The 18,382-nt window shown below is 38.6% G+C and overlaps 3 protein-coding genes across 4 annotated transcripts in view; 1 reads left to right on the top strand and 2 right to left on the bottom strand.

Annotated features, from left to right (window-relative positions):
- Nucleotides 1-9,194, bottom strand: part of mtrr (5-methyltetrahydrofolate-homocysteine methyltransferase reductase) — a 65,622-nt gene extending 56,428 nt beyond the window's left edge. Inside the window, exons 1-9 of one of the 2 annotated variants that reach the window (XM_084746789.1) lie at nucleotides 9,110-9,194; nucleotides 8,430-8,574; nucleotides 6,639-6,792; nucleotides 6,341-6,458; nucleotides 5,721-6,237; nucleotides 5,532-5,645; nucleotides 5,278-5,434; nucleotides 5,058-5,146; nucleotides 2,267-2,447 (exon numbers count right to left, since the gene is read on the bottom strand). In XM_084746789.1, the coding sequence (XP_084602915.1) occupies nucleotides 2,267-2,447; nucleotides 5,058-5,146; nucleotides 5,278-5,434; nucleotides 5,532-5,645; nucleotides 5,721-6,237; nucleotides 6,341-6,458; nucleotides 6,639-6,792; nucleotides 8,430-8,573 (1,474 nt within the window). In that variant the 5' untranslated portion in view covers nucleotide 8,574; nucleotides 9,110-9,194. The other variant, XM_084746788.1, reaches the window with a different exon arrangement.
- A 193-nt stretch (nucleotides 9,195-9,387) lies between these two features.
- On the top strand, nucleotides 9,388-14,337 carry cct5 (chaperonin containing TCP1, subunit 5 (epsilon)). The gene is made up of 11 exons (XM_084746790.1): nucleotides 9,388-9,629; nucleotides 10,040-10,100; nucleotides 10,349-10,513; nucleotides 11,191-11,389; nucleotides 11,541-11,733; nucleotides 12,146-12,295; nucleotides 12,390-12,509; nucleotides 12,658-12,843; nucleotides 12,945-13,082; nucleotides 13,777-13,957; nucleotides 14,045-14,337. Exons 1-11 carry the CDS (start codon nucleotides 9,525-9,527, stop codon nucleotides 14,170-14,172), a joined length of 1,626 nt encoding a protein of 541 aa, XP_084602916.1. The 5' UTR covers nucleotides 9,388-9,524; the 3' UTR covers nucleotides 14,173-14,337.
- A 1,423-nt stretch (nucleotides 14,338-15,760) lies between these two features.
- Nucleotides 15,761-18,113, bottom strand: cmbl (carboxymethylenebutenolidase homolog (Pseudomonas)). The gene is made up of 6 exons (XM_084747410.1): nucleotides 17,957-18,113; nucleotides 17,518-17,732; nucleotides 17,302-17,412; nucleotides 16,654-16,799; nucleotides 16,311-16,402; nucleotides 15,761-16,076 (listed from the first exon to the last, which is right to left on the bottom strand). Exons 2-6 carry the CDS (start codon nucleotides 17,730-17,732, stop codon nucleotides 15,897-15,899), a joined length of 744 nt encoding a protein of 247 aa, XP_084603536.1. The 5' UTR covers nucleotides 17,957-18,113; the 3' UTR covers nucleotides 15,761-15,896.
- Between the last annotated feature and the right edge of the window lie 269 nt (nucleotides 18,114-18,382).

Raw genomic sequence — 18,382 nt, 5'->3', positions numbered from 1 at the left:
CAGCTGTTGCCCCTGAAGGGCCTCCAACACCACATTTTTCACGAGGGCACGATTGTCGCGATTCCCAGTTTCTGCCTCAGTTCACCACTGGAAAAAAAAAAAAAAGGTGCTGCAGTTGGCAAGTAGACCAAAAATAACTGACACCAGGGTAGGCCAAGAGCTGTGACACAGCTGTTTTTAGAGGACAACTCAACTTGTATGTAAAGCTGAAGCCAACTAATTTCACTGTCTGGTAAGTTTCAGTCAAAGCTTATTAGATCTATACTGAATGACCAGCCAACTATCTTAATGAGCTGAGAGAAAATGTTAGTTTTCCACCAACAGTTGGCTCAAAGGGTCAAACCGGGGATGACACAGACGGCCGACAGCAGCAAAGAATGATCAATATTATTAGCAAGGAGGGAAATAATGAATAAAATATCTCCTGACTTGAAGGTACAATAGAGCCATCATATTCACAGAAAGTGACACAAAAACCATATTGGGCTGACGTGTACTTAAAGTGAGACGAGGAAATGAGTGTTGATCCTTTGGGGAGCCCTCTGATGTATGCCGCCTGACCATTCAGTATAATTAAATGCTCTGACACATTCAGCCTTGAGACTGTGCTCACGGAGCTGGCTTTACTGAGGCTGCAGTGACCCCTACTGGACAAAAATGATCAAAACATTCAAACCTGCCTGAGTGACAAACACAGTAGACAGATTTCACATAACCTGAGGTCTTTTCTGAGGTGAAATAAACAGCTCTGAAGTGATTTATCCCACTGATATTTTGCACAGGTGCAGCCTAAATCCCAATGTCATGTCAATCACTTTAATTCCCCATTTGCTTCAGGCAACATGAAAGCCTGCATTTAATTAAACATGCATCTATTAGAATAATAAATTTATAAACCATCTGAAAAACATCTTGAAATGTGCCAGAATATTTGTCTGTTGTGCAGAGGTATCAAAGTACAAGTACTTTGTAACCATACTTTTCTGGAATCTGTACTTTACTTGAGTATTTATTTTTCTGACACCTTTTACTCAATACATTTTAACACAAATATCTGTACTTTTTACTCCTTACGTTTTCAACACAGCCTTCTGAACATCAAGACAGATTTCAACCTAAATGGATGGGACAATATCACATAGAAAAGACAATTTCTTGGTGTGTCCATCAGTGCACATCAAGCAGGACAGATGTAACAAGACATAAACGACGTAAAAGACGAAACAGGCAAGAGATGGAGACTTGACCACAGAGAGAAGGTGAGGCTCAGTTAGATTTGCACAGAAAAAGGACAGTAGAAATGTCCATCAGATGACTACTTTTTTCTTTAATACTTTGAGTACATTTCAGAGCCTGTACCTTTTCACTTTTACTTGAGTAAGAAAGTTGAATCAGCACTTCTACTTTTACCAGTCTTTTTTACACAAGTATCTGCAATTCTCCTGGAGTAAAGAATTGCCGTGCAAAAAAGTTAGCACTCAGTCTGACCCTGTACATTGTATAATAGGAGTTCTATCAAGACAGTCTAATTAAAAACATAATAAATAGATATCTGTAGCTTTTGCGGTTGCCAAAATGTCGATTTTCTGTAAACAGAGAGACAGCAGTGCTCTAATCATTCCAGATTGGGCTGATGCACTGTTGAAAACTGCTAAACTTGAAAAAGCAATTTACATGAATATAAATCCTCTAGATAATTATAATTCATTATGGTTACTCTTTCTTATCAACTATAACCTAAAGACAACAGATGCAAATTACAAATTTAAGTGTTGTATATTAATAAAATTTGTAGTTTATGCTAAAGCAAACCATCCACTTGCTACAGTAAGGAAGTTATTTCATGATCTGTTGATACTAACCCTCTTATTTATTTTCCTTTTCTAAACTAATTTGATGCTTATTATTTTATTTATTATTGTCTTTCCTTGGTCATTGTTTAATGTGTTTTGTTCCCATTGGTATTTGCTTATTAGTTTGTTTGCTGGCTCTTTAAAAAAATGTAAAAAATGAGTATTGCTTATATGACATGAAGATTATGTTAAAAAAATATTAAAAAACAGCTGTCATGTTTCAGATTTTGCACTTCAGAGTGTTTCTCATGCAGACTGATATGTAAAACATCTAGGAAAGTTTTTACCCAATAATCCTGATTATTATTATAACTGAGTGAGTGAGTGAGTGAGTGAGTGAGTGAGTGAGTGAGTGAGTGAGTGAGTGAGTGAGTGAGTGAGTGAGTGAGATAACAGTGAACACTCTGACTGACCTATGAGGAGGCTGAGAGGAGGCGAGCAGGACGGGAAGGCTGTGAGAAGATCCAGAACGCTGAGACTCAGGTCTCTCACATACAGGTTGTAGTCTGCGGCGCCTTGTTTACTGCAGAGCTCCTGCAGTCTCCTCCTCTGCACACCATCCCCCGTATGCTCCACCAGTGCTCGCAGAAATGCCTGAGAGAGACACAGAAAAATCAGAAGTAAAGTCACTTGGAGCTGTTCTGCTACTCCACCAAAAGCAACGGTCATGATTTTATTCAGTTTTCCTGGGAAAAAGCACTCCACTAAGACAAACGTCAATGCCACATTGAACCCAGATCATATTAAAAAAACATTTTAATGTTAGTTTTGCGAGGTAAATAAAACTGTAGGTAGACAGTGACACCACACCCAGCAATGGAATACAGCCATTTATTTTATTATGCACTGTTTGCCCTCATGAAACTGACATTAAGCTGTTAAATGCTTGCTTCTGGGAAATTAGCAGAGGCGAAGAGGCATTATTTTAATCCTCAAATGAAATTCATCACAATCAATTAATGCAATCAATTAATATGTTAAATTTGCAGAAGACAAGCTGCTGCTTAATTGGCACTGCATCAATTATTTTTAATCTTTTTGTAGGCTATAATTACAGGAATTAAAAGGATCATGAAGAAATATTAAAAAGCAACTCTTGGAGTGATTTTACTTGATTCCACAACCGTTAATCATATATAATAATAGCAATTTCTTAATATTTGTCATGCCTAAGTGTTCTATATAATTTCAGTGATTCATTACAGTTCATGAGTGCATGTATGGAGAGATTTTGTATCTTGCACTGGAAGAATTATTATCCTGTATAGACAGCACTTCACCACTATTTGACTACTGTCAAAAAATAGTGTCTGTATCTGGCATGTGTCTGGATAGTTTCAGTAATAACGTTCATATTTGTCTCAGTATAAATGACAAACCAGAGCAGACCAAGTTTATCTGTCTGTTTTTGATGCTATTGTCTATAATATTGGAACTTGCACTTACTAAGAAGTTGAAGTGATTATCTTTCACTATCCTGAAAAATGTGAGTATAAAAGATTATAGTGTTGTAAACGCTTTAGTAAAACAGATTAACTGCTTAGATTACACAGACAGGTGTTGTAAAATAAAACTCTTACTGCCTTGTAAGTCTGTAGAAACAGTTTGACCTCAAACAGTCAATTTTTGTGCAGAAATTTAATAACCCAGAAGAGAAAATGAGACTGTATGCGAGTGTCATATACAGCAGGGACCTGAACAGACAGTAGCTGTTAGAATTAGGATTTAATTCCAAAATTAGGATGTACTCTACATATATATATATATATATATATATATATAGTGGTTGGTTTGGAGAGAGAGTTTGGAGAGAGTTTGGCTCATATAACGGTGGTTTTCCATCAGAGAAGGTCATCTGACAGCAAAGTAAAGCAGTGAAAATAATCTAAATATAACAACTGATAACTGACATTGATTATTCAGGTAGACCTCTTTTAAGCGGTTAACTTATTTTATGATCCTGTCCACAACAGTTCATTGCTTGGCTTACATGCTGATGTCCCTCTCTGCTTCTCCAAACTGAGAGTGTGCCGACTGCAATCCACTGTAGGTATTACACTGACTGTGGGTAAGTGTCACATCAAAAAGTCTGAACTATCCCTTTAAGCAGTGGTGCAAGCTAAGAGAGCAATACATAAAATATTGTGTTTATTAAGGAGCAACTGCTTTGTTACCATATTCTGACATTTTACAAATTGTTTTCCTATTGTCATTCGGTGTTGCTGTTTACATTATAAACTGATGCACCTCACGCCAGAGAGAAATTAATGGTTTTCATTTTTGTTTTACTATAATGTTTTCATTACATAATGAATTTAACTTGCATAGTAAACACCAGCATGTAAATTCGGGGAAAAATAGCTTGGGAGATGGAAATGAGAAACAGAACAAAGAGAACAACTGTCCCTACAGTAATAGTATTTTAAAGAATGTTGAAAATGTTAGATAATCAGGTGGAACTCATGCACTTCCACCAGTCAATTGATATTTCTCTGGCTGCAAGTAAAGATGATTTTTCTTATCAGTTAATCGGTCAATCATTTGGCTCTACAAAATGTCAAAAATGGAGAAAAAATGTTGCAAAAGCCCAAGAAGATGTCCTAAAATATCTTGTTTTTTCCACAACCCAAGGATCAGCTGTAAGCATTTTTTCTTTAAAAAAATAACTCAAAGTGATAATGATAATAGCTGGTGATTAACTTCATAGTTAAGAATTATCAACAATGAATCATTGCAGCTCTAGACATTTCCATGCACCAAATGTGTTCATCTCTATTGCCAAAGAGGACCAGGCACGTTTAATGATTATTTCAGCCTCATTTAAGCTTATCCTTAAAAAATTCAGTCTTGCCTGACCTTATGAAAACAAAATAAGAACTCATGGAAATCTTGTGGCTCCAAACCATGTCCTGACAGACTATTTGAGTGTGCATATTCTTATTCAGTAAGTATTGTAAAAAATAAATGGGAACATCCGTGTCAAAATATAATTGCACTTCTTCATAAAATACAGCACATTTTCCTCCAAGCTTTGACAACACAAATAAAAGCTGGGTGCTGTAGCTGCAGAAAACATGACATTTAAAAAATGTCTCCCCTCTTAATATGCTGATATACTAGAACAACAAGCATGTCACATTAAAAAGTGTCTCGGCCAACGCAATTTACAAAGTAGCTGTAGAGGAATGTGTGAGCTTACAGTACCTTCTTAGGAACACTTCTGATCTCTAGACACCATGTGAGCAGGTAGAGCAGAGAAATGTTCTGGGGAATGTACGGTGGCACCTGAGCGCCTATAACCAGGGAGGAAAGAACATTTTATTTAATTATCATAAAAGAGTAGATGGGAATGTCACAAATCAAAGGATCTTCAGGAAAAAATGCTACGTTACAATATACTGTTCAAAAGTATATACCAGTATACCTTTTTTCTTAGTGTCTTTACGTAGAGAAATGTGAACTGTGTGGTTCCTCTGGTCTTGAAGGCCCAATCTGTGGAGCATGTCCTCCACCTCAGTGGCTCCATTTGGGCAGAACACGTTAAAGGAATCCCCTGGCTGATGGGTCATCATCGGGTAGGCCTAAAAAATGGACAAGAAGCATCTTAAGTTCAAACTCTAAGTTCATACTGCATGCTTAGACAAATGTCAAAAATGAACAGGATTGTGTCAAGCTTACAGAGGTGTCCAGCTCTAAGAGAAGGGCTGTCTTGACAGAGTCTGCTTTGGTCAGCTGAACTGCCTGGGATATGGGAACTTCATGAAGGGTCTCTTTGTTTAATGGTCCAACAATCTGAAAGAAAACATCCATGAGATGACAGCTGAGATATGGCACAAATGCTGGTTTTTCAGCGCTATCATTCCTAACCTGTTCAGTTGTGTCCACTTTCTGCACAGAGACATCCAGGTAGGGAGGAGGCAGAGCAGGAACATTAAGAGATGACTCAGACAGCGGTGGCAGGGATTGTGTCAGTGAGGCTGCCAGTGCAACATGGGGAACTCCAGCATCTCCGGTCTGTGTCTCCGGTGCTGATGTAGGAACACTGGCAGCACCACGAGACTGCGATGCCAACCCAGGGCTCCCTGCAGAGGAAGCTGGCCTGACATCAGAAACAGCAGCCTGTGTAGCAGAAGCTGAAGATGAAGCAGAAGATGCAAACTTGGAGGCAGTTTCTATGGAGGCGCTGCCCGACTTGCAGTTCTGGCGGTCGGTGATGCTTAAGAGGTTTAGTTGGACGACTGGTGTAGATGAATCAGGAGTTTCCTTTGGTGAATCTCCTGCTTCTCCTTTCAGACATCCAGTCCTATCAGAAGCCATTTCTGATAAGGTTCCTTTGATTGCTTTCCACAGTCCGTCAAGCCAAGGGTCCACAACTATTTCCAGCCTTGAGAGAACAAACCATGAGATGATACACAACAGTGGAATGAAAACAAGAGAAAAAGGATAGAAAGTTGGATGTCTAAACTTCTTTTCTTTGGAGAACTTACCCTACACCATCATCTGCATATCCTGTCGCATAAAATTGTTTGGCTCCTAGTTCCTGTAGACGTCGCTCAATTGTCTTCCCACAGTTGCAGAAATTTGCATAATTTGTGTCTCCTAAAGCTGGAGCAGACAGGGGAAAACAGATGAAGATTTCTCAAGCCAGAAAGTGTTCAGAAAGAAAACACTGAGCGATGCTCTGCATTGTAATGATCTACACAAATATGCTTTGCAAATCAAGTTCCCCATATTGACAGATGAACTGCAGAAAGAGCTACGTCAGAGCTTCATAATAGGATTTACCTAAAAGTGCATAGCAAAGGTGTTTATAGTGGTCAGTGGAGAGGGTCTTCTTCTTGATGCGCTTTACAAATTGGAGGGCATTGTCTGGCGGTTCCCCATCTCCAGTAGTAGACACAATAAAGACCACTGGGGCGTTCTCCTTCTCCAAATTGTACTGGAACCAGTTATATGATTAATCACTGACTGCTCTCTCAATGAATCAATGTGAAACATTCCATTAATATTAGAGCCAGACAGATATGTTGTTCGGTCAATATTATGGGCCCAATGTTGGCCTAGAACAGATATATTGGTCTATATCAACGTTAGTGTCTACATATCCAATATTTTTTACACAACAGAATGCAAATTGTTTTTATTTTATTTCACATATTTATTTTTATTTTATTTGCATTTTCATAGGCAGGATATTAGGTATATTTGATCCTTTTCCTTAAATAAAGTGATGGTGTTTTATTTATACAGTGGAAACCTAAGTGATCACGTCAAATTTATCACTATAAGCAAATAATCACTATAACCGAATTGTTTTGTTTTTCGTTGTTTCTCATACAGATTACAATCTAATTGACATTTATATACTGTATTTACTACATGAATATAAATGAAACTAACAGCTTCACTCTTTACTGAAAATCAGAAAAATGCAATACAGCTACTGTATTTCTAACACTTTTCAAATTACTGTACAAATTAAATTACAGTACTGTGTATAATTCAAATACACTATAATACAGTACATTATTGTAAAATATAACTTAATGCTGTTTAGTTGCTGCATCTAGTTGGCTTGTATTTAAGTACACCAAATGTTGAATGAGGTGCAATTACTGCCATTTCTAGATGACAGATTAAATATTCATTAGTTTTTTGTCCATTTGTCCTGGTTTTCATTGGCCCACCTCACCTGATCAGCTACAAAAATGCAGATGGAAGGTCTGGACATTAATTTAACTTTTAATAAGTACTCAGTTATAATTTTGAAAGTTACATGGTTTAATAAATACTTAAGTACAAGTTAAAGTACAGACTTGAAAGTCTACTCATAAAAGTAAAAGTGCCCACAAAAAAAAAAACGATTTAATTACATTAACTTGAGTATTTGTAATTAGTTACTTGCACCCCTGGTTGTCATATGACAAGTCTCAAAATGAACACTATAAGCGAGTTATTTAAAGATAAGCAAGTTATTTAAACAGTCCCAAGCTTTTTTGATTCATATAAGTGGTTGATCGCTCTAGCTCTGATCAGTATAAGTGGTTTCCACTGCAGTTATTTATAATTATTAAAAATTACCTGTGAAAGTTTACTGTTTCAGTGCCAGGGTCACTTTTTGATTTCATATATAAAAAAAGACTATGGTCTGATATATCGATATCAGATTTTTTTTACTCTTTAATATTGGCTCCAAAAATCCAATATCGGTCAGGCTCTAATTAATATCCACAAAATCATCAGGCAACATCACTACACTTTTACTAAAATATTATTGATATATGTTATAGCCCCTTTTCATGGCAGCCATACTAATTAATAGTAGGTCAAACACAGGATGATACTGATTAAGTTCCCATTGCTTTTAATGTAGCAGCCAACAACATGCTCAATAGCATCACTGTTTGACGAGAAAACAGAACATGACCTTAATTAGTACCACTGCTAACACCTGTGTTTGCATTACTAGTTCATGTCAAAATGACTGCTGTGAAAAAGGTCTATTGTGTGCCAGCAGCAGTCATGCCGTACAAGAGGGGCTTAAAGTAAATGTATCATAATGTGCAGTATAGCTACCTTATCACTTTGGTCCAAGCAGCTGAGCTCTGCAACCAGCCCGTGCTCCCCTGCCTCCTCAGCTACACCTTCTGCTATGGACTGAGCCTGGCCCTTCTGAGACCCGTACAGAATCACGAACCGAGGCTTCACTTCGCAGGGCATGCTACAGAGTCCAGAAAACAGCAGAATGTGTAAATAGAAACAATACAGAGCTTAATTGATTCAGTGCAAACGTTGTTGGGATGATTAAAACAACCATAAATGTATAGGTAATACGTTGTGGTTTCATCAGTATCTCAGCTTACCTACATACTGCAAATTTTGACAGATGATAGATAGACTGCCACAGTACAGCCCTGACGAGCCTGACCACCACCATAAAGTGCCCGGACGTTACGTTATGTTTGACGTTGATGCCATCATTACGTTATTCAAGTGCACGTGGATTCCAGCATGTTATTTATCCTTTTTTTTTTTATCTAACCCCGAATCAAAAGCACATCACAGAGATAGCAAGACACGTTTTAGCTAAATGTTAGCTACTAACTAGCAGCTAATAACTGTCAACTCTGACACAGGAGACAATCGTACACGAACTAAAGTTATCCTTTAAGACTCTTTCTTAAAATTCAGATACTTAACTATCACTAAAAGCAGATTGTATGCTGTGTTAAGTTCTTAAAAGATATGTCTACTACCTTTTCAAAACAGCTGTGCAGTCCTTCACATGGAATTTTATTACCTCAGCAATCCTCGCGAGATCAGGGCACAGACTGAGATTGAACGTGATCGGAAGATACCACAGGGCATAACATATTTTTTCACTTCTACCCGTAAAATATTCTGTATTAAAAGCTTGTAATTATTTTTCGGAGTCGTTTAAGAACTATTCAGTTAATTTCGTGGAGTAATTATAGATAGAAAGGGTGTTTAATTCTGTAATAAAGACACATTTAACACTACTTGGTTCCGCCCTCCCCGCCCGTAGAGCCTTCCAGAAGTCGCCGGCAGACCCGTGCGGCTTGCAGCTTAGCCACACTCCAAGATTCCATCTTAAAAACTCCTAATATCATCCGTTGAACACTTACTAAGTGTCCTAATACATCGGTCAACATGTCCACTTTGGGGACACTAGCGTTCGATGAGTATGGGAGACCTTTCATCATCATTAAAGACCAGGACAAGAAGACACGGTTATCGGGCATTGACGCATTGAAGGTACAATGGGCTAGCTAGCATGGCACGTTGGTTAGCAAGTTATTTATTTGCGATCAACGTTACTTGCATGACATTGTTAACGTTATGTGCGTTATAATAAGCTATTGTTTTTAAACACACCCCAAACTGGCAAACTAAGCTGTTAGTGTAATAGCAACAGGATAGCATAAGCCAGAGGAATAGCCAGTCATGCTAACGTTGAGGCCCATGTGCTTTCTGTGAGGCTTTCAGCCGGTGGGTGCTGCTACACAGGGGTGTGCCCAAAACGGTCGTTATGGATGCCCATCATTTCCATATCGAAGTTTAAGCTATTTTTCGCAGATGACAACGTAAATCTGCCTTCGCTTTACAGACCAATAAAACGATTTTACTGAAGTGAGAGCTGATGTGGAAGTGTTTGTGTCTTGCAGTCTCATATTATGGCAGCCAAGGCAGTTGCGTCAACGCTTAAAACATCACTGGGACCTAATGGTGAGTATAAACCAATGCAGTGCAGTCAATCTGACTTCTTCATACCAAACTGTCAGCTTGTCTTTTGAGAGACCTAGATGAACGTGTAAATACTGAGTTTAATTAAAGTTAAATATATTCGAGCATTACTTAAATTTGATATAAATTTGCTATCCTTCTTACATATAATTGTGACAGCTGTTAATCCGTTATCCAAGATTGCACTAACCTCGCCCGGATCTTTTTCTTCTTTTGATTTTTGCATCCAGGTCTCGACAAGATGATGGTTGACAGGGATGGAGAGGTGACTGTCACCAATGATGGAGCCACTATTCTCAGCATGATGGATGTGGACCACCAGATTGCAAAGCTTATGGTGGAGCTCTCCAAATCCCAGGATGATGAGATTGGTGATGGAACCACCGGAGTTGTTGGTACGGAAATGACAAGGGTCCCATGGTGTTTTTTATTGGCCATAAGCCTCAAATTATACTTGTGCTTTTTTCTTTTTTACTGGTCGTTCTGGTGGTTCTGTTGTAGGTTTTAACCTATTGATTATCACAACAACATCCAACCCTAGGCGTGTCACTGAAAAAGAAACAATAGGGCTGAATGATACATAGAAACAGCACAGTTATCATAGATGATCACTTTGAGACAGAATTATGAATGTGCCAAGCATTGCACTGGAAATAGCTCAGATAGATTATAAAATAAAAATTAACTGTTACTGTAGTGGAGAAATTTAAAACATTCTTAATCTCTAAAAGCAGCACGATTTTGTGGTAATGTATTTTATCCAAGTACTTCATCTTCAGTTGTTACTGAACAGTTGTGGTGTGCCACAATATAAAGAACATGATGTTCATGAGCTATTTTGAAGGCCATCTCAATAGTCTTGATGCATGGAGGATATAAACTTTTAAACATCCTTCTGCTATATCCAAACAAAGCAGTGTGCCTTAGAAATATGCTAGATCACATTTACAAAGCATGTTTAACATAAGTGAAATTGTTGCAGTTGTGATCAAGACAACCTGACGTATTTCAACCATATTCCAGCTGTATTGTAGGTATTACAGTCTCAGCATTTTTTCCTCTTTCACCTCAGTGCTGGCTGGGGCTCTGCTTGAGCAGGCTGAGCAGCTGCTGGACCGCGGAATCCACCCCATCAGGATCTCCGATGGTTATGACCAGGCTGCACGCATTGCCATCGAGCAGCTGGACAAAATTGCAGAAACCTTGCCCTGCGATCCCAACAACACAGAACCACTCATTGAGACCGCCATGACAACACTGGGATCCAAAATGTGAGGCTTGGTTGTGTTACAGTATTGCTACAAAATGATTACTAACTATCTCTTGTCTCTTCAGTTTAGATTTTGGCTTTGCAGGGGGTCACACAGTAAAATGTTATTGTGTAAAATAATAGCATCTCTAAGTTCTACTGTTGTCTTTCAGCATCAACCGGTGCCACAGACAGATGGCTGAGATCGCAGTGAACGCCATCCTCACTGTGGCTGACATGGAGAGAAAGGATGTAGACTTTGAGCTTATCAAGATGGAGGGGAAAGTGGGAGGCAAGCTGGAGGACACACAGCTCATCAAGGGAGTCATAGTTGACAAGGAGTTCAGCCACCCCCAGATGCCCAAGGTTCAAACTCTCTAGTTTCATCACTGACAACATTGAATCAAATAGTTGACAGCACATAAGGACAAATGAAATGTGTTTATCTGATATTCATCTACACTATAACTATCACGAAATATCCCAGTATTATATCTTTTTTTTTTATTTAAATCATTTATGGATTTTTTTCCCCTGAAGTCTATTAGAATGTAACAGCAAGCAGTTAAATGTGAATCTAATTCCTACACATGTACATCATAGAGATTGAAGATGTTTAACAGGAAAAAAGCAAAATGTAGACAGTATATAAGTTAAAGCTCAAAAACACACTGTTTTATTTGCTGCAATCAAATACTTCAAATGATGCTGTATTTTCCATTTGTGTGACCACTGTAAGATAATGATGCTAATATCAGTGCTTCTCGTTACCATTCAGGTTCTGAAAGATGCTAAAATTGCTATCCTCACCTGCCCATTTGAGCCCCCTAAGCCCAAGACCAAGCATAAGTTGGATGTGACCTCTGTGGAGGACTACAAAGCCCTTCAGAAATACGAAAAGGAAAAGTTTGAAGAGATGATCCAACAGGTTAGCACTGCAGCATCGAAAGCACTTGAACTGAATTCTTAATATTTACACTGGTATGTGTGTTTAATCTTAAAACTCCCCATTTCTCCTTTAGGTCAAAAGTAATGGCGCCAACTTGGCCATCTGCCAGTGGGGCTTTGATGATGAAGCAAACCACCTGCTGCTGCAGAACGAACTGCCAGCTGTGCGCTGGGTTGGAGGGCCTGAGATTGAGGTGAGCGACACTTGTCACATGATAGAAATCTTTGATACAAAGTTGCACTTAGAACAAAAGATTTTCACATCCACTACCACTTAAGATCAATCATGTGTTCACATTTTATGGCCATGTAGTGCTAATGTGAATTGTGTTCTTTCTGCAGTTGATTGCCATCGCCACAGGAGGCCGCATCGTTCCAAGGTTCTGTGAGTTGACACCAGAGAAGCTTGGCTCAGCTGGTGTGGTGAAGGAGATCTCCTTTGGCACTACAAAGGATCACATGCTGGTCATCCAGGAGTGCAAAAACACCAGGGCTGTAACCATTTTCATTCGTGGTGGCAACAAAATGGTATGCACAAATGTGACTTTTACCCTCTGCTACGGTATTTGTGTATGTTAATCTATCACTTCGCCTTTATTTAATCCATTTTATGTTGTCCATCTCATTAGATCATTGAAGAGGCTAAGCGTGCTCTCCATGATGCTCTGTGTGTAATTCGCAATCTGGTCAAAGACAACCGTGTTGTGTACGGAGGAGGAGCTTCAGAGATTGCATGTGCTCTGGCTGTCAACCAGGCTGCAGACAAGGTGAGACACACTAGAACACATAGTTTCTGAACTGAGCAAACTTAAGTATGCAGGGTTCCTACACAATATGGAAAACTATAAATTTGCTTTTAGTAATTTCCAGGTCTGGATGGACTGACAGACATGAGAATTTCTAAAAAAAAAATAAACTGACCATGCAAGCAGAATATTCAGCAAAATCCATGGATTTCATATATATAGCATTATAAATAACAAGACTTGTGATTTAATTTTCAGAAAGTAAACTGTCCTGTGTAAGGAAACCTGTCTTCATTGTGGTTTCCATGGGTACATGAATAAACAAGGCTGCACAGATGCCATGAAAATCAAATAATTTAACTTTTTTCATTATGCATCAGAGACTTAATAATATGGAAGGAACAATAATATATTTATTCAATAGTAAAATAATACACATATTGGTAGATGAGATATTTAACAGTATGTAACTCCTCAGTCAGATTTTAGAACAGTTTGTTTACATAATAACGTCTAGCTATTTGCACACGCATGCCAAGTATGGTCTGAAAAATCTACCTAGAAGTCTGGAAAAGAATGAAATTTTGAAAGGGTAAGTGTTTAGGAACCCTGACTGTGGTATTCTTTTAGAATGAATGTATTTATGACACACTTTTTTGGATGCAGTTTAACTTGCTGCTCTCATTATCTTTGTCTCTGCCCTCCTCCTTTCTAGTGCCCATCGTTGGAGCAGTATGCCATGAGATCGTTCGCAGATGCTCTGGAGGTAATCCCAATGGCGCTTGCCGAGAACAGCGGACTGAACCCTATCCAGACCATGACAGAGGTCAGAGCCCGTCAGGTCAGAGAGAGCAACCCCTTCCTCGGCATCGACTGTCTGCACAACAACACCAATGGTAAGGAACCAACTGTGACACAGTTGCAACACTGCACTTTATAATGTGGGACCTCGCTGATATTGAATGTTTTTTGTTCCTACGCAGACATGAAGCAGCAACATGTGGTCGAGACCCTGATTGGCAAGAAGCAGCAGATCTTGTTGGCCACTCAGGTCGTCAAGATGATCCTAAAGATCGACGACATCCGCAGCCCGGGAGAGAGTGAGGACTGAAGGCCTCCTGGAACACGTCAAGATTTCTGAGCTGTTCTAGAGGTTGTAGGCACTTCCCTGAGCACCATGTCCAAACCGCACTGCATACTGCTATTTATCATTTGATACAAAATGTTCAAGCTGTTGTCGTATCAAAGTCACCATTAAAATGTTGGTCTGTTGAAATTTCCAGACTCTGCAGTTCTCATTTCAAGCCACAAATATTGACCTGGATAATGCTTTATCTTAAATAATGTATTCCACATCCATTGTACATTTCATGACTTGTAACATTTTAATTTACATATGTTGGCAATCTGATGCTGATGAACAGTAGAATCCACATAACATATTCTATAAATGACACATTAACAAGAAAACATACTCCATTTGTTTTTGGAACAAGGCAAAAGTGCTAAACAGTTTTGGCTCCACAATTAAAATTCACATTTTGTTAACACTGAAATCAGTTTCTCTGTATCAGTACATGACCATCCAGACTCTAAAATAAAATCTACAAGAAACTAAAGCTGCAACTAATCATTTTCATAAGATTAGTCTGTTTTTTTTGTTTGTTTTTTTTGTTTTGTCATTTGATTAGTAGTTTGGTCCATAAAATGTTGGCAAAGGGTGAAAAATATTGATCAATGTTATCAAGCTCAGGTGATCTCTTTGAATGTCTTGTCCACCACCCAGAGATGTTCAGTTTATTATCATAGATGTGGAGCTGCAATGAATGACGATCAAAAGAAAATTAGTGGATACCTGTTATGATCATTTTCAGTAATTTTTCAAGCCAAATGTCACATCTGCTGGTTTCAGCTTCTTGCATGTGAGGATTTGCTGCTTTTCTTTGTCATTTATGAACATAAATGAAGAGTCTTTGGGTTTTGGACTGTTAGTCAGACAAAAGCAGCGATTTCAAAGGTCACTTGGGGCCCTGGGAAATTGTGATGAACAATTTTCACAATTGTTGATAGCAATACAAAACATTGTAAAAATAATCAGCAGATCAGTCAGATTTCCAGTTTACATCCATTTCTGTACATGTAGTGACGACTTTGAAGGAATTTTATAAAAATGCATTAACTATTTAGGGATTTTTTTAACACTACCTAGACATTTATGATTCCACTGAATAATTTTTAGTGAGAAACAAGCTGTCTGCTTAGAGACTATTTTTACAGAGAACTGATAGAACATTGTGATGTCACTGTGAGGTTGACCGTGGACCTTTAGATGTAAAATCGCCTCATCATTTTATCCTATTAGAACTTTGTATGAAATTTTGTCATGATTAGCATATGATTTCTTGGGTTATGTTTTGTGATGTCACACTGACAATGACTCAAAAAAAAATTAGACGGTAATACTTGAGTCTAGATGGACGGCTGTGCCAGATGCCCTTTCACAGGAATTGCTAGACTGAAGAAACCAGAAAAGACTCAAAATGATTAATCAATTATTAGAATTGTTGGAGATCAATTTAATATTTCGCATCCAACCTGTTAACTGATTAATTGTCACAGCTCTACAAGAAACATTTGGAAAACTGAAACGTCACCAATCAAACTAAAATTATGACTAACAAGTCACAGACCTCAGCTCACTGGAAATAGTGCCCCTACATTTTACATTTGACCTTTTTAGGTTTTTCATCCTTTCTGTTGTGTTAAAAGTACCGTTTACGGCTCCAGCATTATATATAATGGACTCTCTTACTGTAATGAGCCGCCTGTTCTTATTTACATGTACTTGTTGAGCCAGTTGAGCAGATCTGTCCTGGCCTCCTGGATGTACGGTCTGTCTGCAGGGTTGATGTCCTCTCTCTTGCGATGGACGAACCCATGTGTTTGACCAGGAAAGATCTTCACCTGATATTCCACTGTGCATTTCTCCTTAAGCTTCGCTTCAAGCACACTCACCTGAGGAGCAAATGGACGTACGCACAAGTTGTCAGTGGGGATTATGGCAGTTTAAACTCAGGTTCTGTACCAGAGAAGTTCCCTGTGCCATTTCAGCTTTTATGACGACTAAAAATGTTTAATTGCTTGTGTATTTTAAGACATAAGAGGTATATGGATTTTGCTGAAGGACATCATTTAGTGCTCGGGTACCAGGATACATTTATGAAAGCCAAAGAGCTGTTGTGTACTAGCCTGTTCCAAGGGGATAACCCAGTCATTTTCTGCAAAGATGAACAGCGTTGGACTCTTAAGGTCATACCTGTCCTCTCTGTCACGGACAATCCCTGCACAGGATCAGATAAAACCATCATAAAACCACTGTATGCATATAAGTAGTGTTTTTTCTTTTTCTCACCATGATAATACTCTGTGCAACATGATTAAACTTACGTGTACCACTGTACAGACAAAGTTTGCACATTTGTGATGCATCTTTTTGCACCAAATTACAGTTTCAAAGCAACATATTTATTGAACATGGATTGCTGATTTGTAATACTGTAATCGTGGAGAGACAGGCACAACCATGACATACCATAGACTGATACTCCGGCTTTGATCTCTGGATGATATTGCAGGGCAAGGTAGTGTGTGGCGACCCCTCCCCAGCAGAAGCCCACTGCTCCAATGTGTTTGGCCCCACACTGCTGCTTCAGGAACCTCAGCACTGCATCCACCTCTCTGAGGAAGGACAGATCATGAACAAAATGTCTTATGCAAAAGAAAACCAATAAATTCAAGTTATCAGCAAACCTTTCAAAACACAAGATCATATCAATAATCACCCACAGCCTAACCTTAAAGGGAGAGTTTTCCTCAAAAACAAACAAACACTTATCTGCCATGCTTCTTATTCATCTAGAAAATCCTCTGACCTTGTGAGCGTTTTCATGTATTTCTACACAATCACTGTGCAGAAGGAAGTCTAAATCTAGATGCACACTTCCTTCTGCACAGTGACATGGTAGGCAAATGGTAGAAAGAAAATAGTTCCTTCATGAAACATACTGACAATAAGCTCTGTGGACTGGGTCATGATTTCTGCAAAGCACAACAGGTAAGAGGAAAATATGAATATGAATATTATTGATTTTGGGGTGAACTGGTGAACCCTTTGAAATGAAGGACATCTGACAGCTGAATACAACCTTTTAAATTCAGCTAAAAAGAGGTTTTTAGTCACTTGTTAATGTTCGTTGGCTTTTTGTCTTGTAGCCACTCGTCAAATTTGGACCAGTCTTGCTCTGATGGACTCCACGGCTCCTTTCCAACGTAGAAGTCTGGTACAACAGCACTGCACAGAGCAGAAGAAATCATTATTACACGTCAAACATAAGCACAGATATAGTCCACTACTATTCAGTGTTACTGTTATGTTCAACAGAGATTTTTTCCTCACATGTATCCATTAGTAGCCAGCATATCAGCCATGTATCTGGTGTTGGGGAGCTGCCAACCATAGATGTCCTGTATGACAACGATGGCCTTGTCAGAAGCAGTGGTTGGTTTCACGACATAAGCTTTGGTGTGTTCAATCTGGACGTCCTGGCCGAGGCCCCCGTAGTCCATCCGATCACCAATATCACAGGGGCACGGCCTGGCTTCATTCGCCATCTGCCGACAGACAGACAGAAAGTCAGCTGGAAAGAGTGGTTATCAGGGAGAACCTAAAAGTGCATTCCTCTGTCGTGTGCAGCCCCTAACACTTAAAACGATTTTAAATGCAATCGCGCAACACAATGACAAAGCTTTTTTCACAAATAGCTTTAACGTTTTCTGGTATCTCCCCCGAACCTCACACACAATGCTTTTAAAATCATGTTGCATCGGAAACATACCGTCTTATTTTCCGTTTTTTTGACGATAGTAGATACAATATGTCTTCTGCAGGGCTCAAAAAGTTGCAGCCAACAAGTCGGTCATGGTGCGATCAATGTCAAGGGATGAAATTCCTGCCATGACCTTCAAAATAAAAGTCTTCATGTTTCAAATTGAAAGCTTGATTGTGCATTGAAACATTGCTGTCTTTTGCATATGTTCAAAAACTTACATAGTTTTGTTGAACAGCCTGAATACAGTCTCTAATTTTGTCAGTCAACTCACCCAGAATAAACCGCATAAAAATAGAAAATCTCTGTGTTAAAAAAAAAAACAAGAAAAAAAACAATGATAAATGAATAAATTAGAGAAACCTTTTTCTTTCTTTTTTTTTTTTTTTTTTTTTTACAAATTTTTCATTTCTGATTCAAACTCTTAAGTTTTAA

The sequence above is a fragment of the Lutjanus erythropterus genome, chromosome 21 (genome assembly GCF_056507025.1).
Source record: "Lutjanus erythropterus isolate fLutEry1 chromosome 21, fLutEry1.hap2, whole genome shotgun sequence".
In the NCBI taxonomy this organism is placed as follows: domain Eukaryota; kingdom Metazoa; phylum Chordata; class Actinopteri; order Lutjaniformes; family Lutjanidae; genus Lutjanus; species Lutjanus erythropterus.
The sequence above is the reverse complement of the archived record's forward strand: the minus strand, read 5'-3'. Positions and strand labels throughout refer to the sequence as shown.

What these genes read in the sequence shown, in the direction of transcription:
- cct5 (XM_084746790.1), top strand. Translation starts at nt 9,525, where the DNA reads ATGTCCACTTTGGGGACACTAGCGTTCGATGAGTATGGGAGACCTTTC. An exon ending in CGGGCATTGACGCATTGAAG is followed by an intron (nt 9,630 to 10,039) that starts GTACAATGGGCT and finishes TGTGTCTTGCAG; the next exon opens with TCTCATATTATGGCAGCCAA. An exon ending in ACAACACTGGGATCCAAAAT is followed by an intron (nt 11,390 to 11,540) that starts GTGAGGCTTGGT and finishes GTTGTCTTTCAG; the next exon opens with CATCAACCGGTGCCACAGAC.
- cmbl (XM_084747410.1), bottom strand. Translation starts at nt 17,732, where the DNA reads ATGGCGAATGAAGCCAGGCCGTGCCCCTGTGATATTGGTGATCGGATG. An exon ending in AAGCCAACGAACATTAACAA is followed by an intron (nt 16,800 to 17,301) that starts GTGACTAAAAAC and finishes GTCCTTCCTCAG; the next exon opens with AGAGGTGGATGCAGTGCTGA. An exon ending in GGGTTATCCCCTTGGAACAG is followed by an intron (nt 16,077 to 16,310) that starts GCTAGTACACAA and finishes TTTGCTCCTCAG; the next exon opens with GTGAGTGTGCTTGAAGCGAA.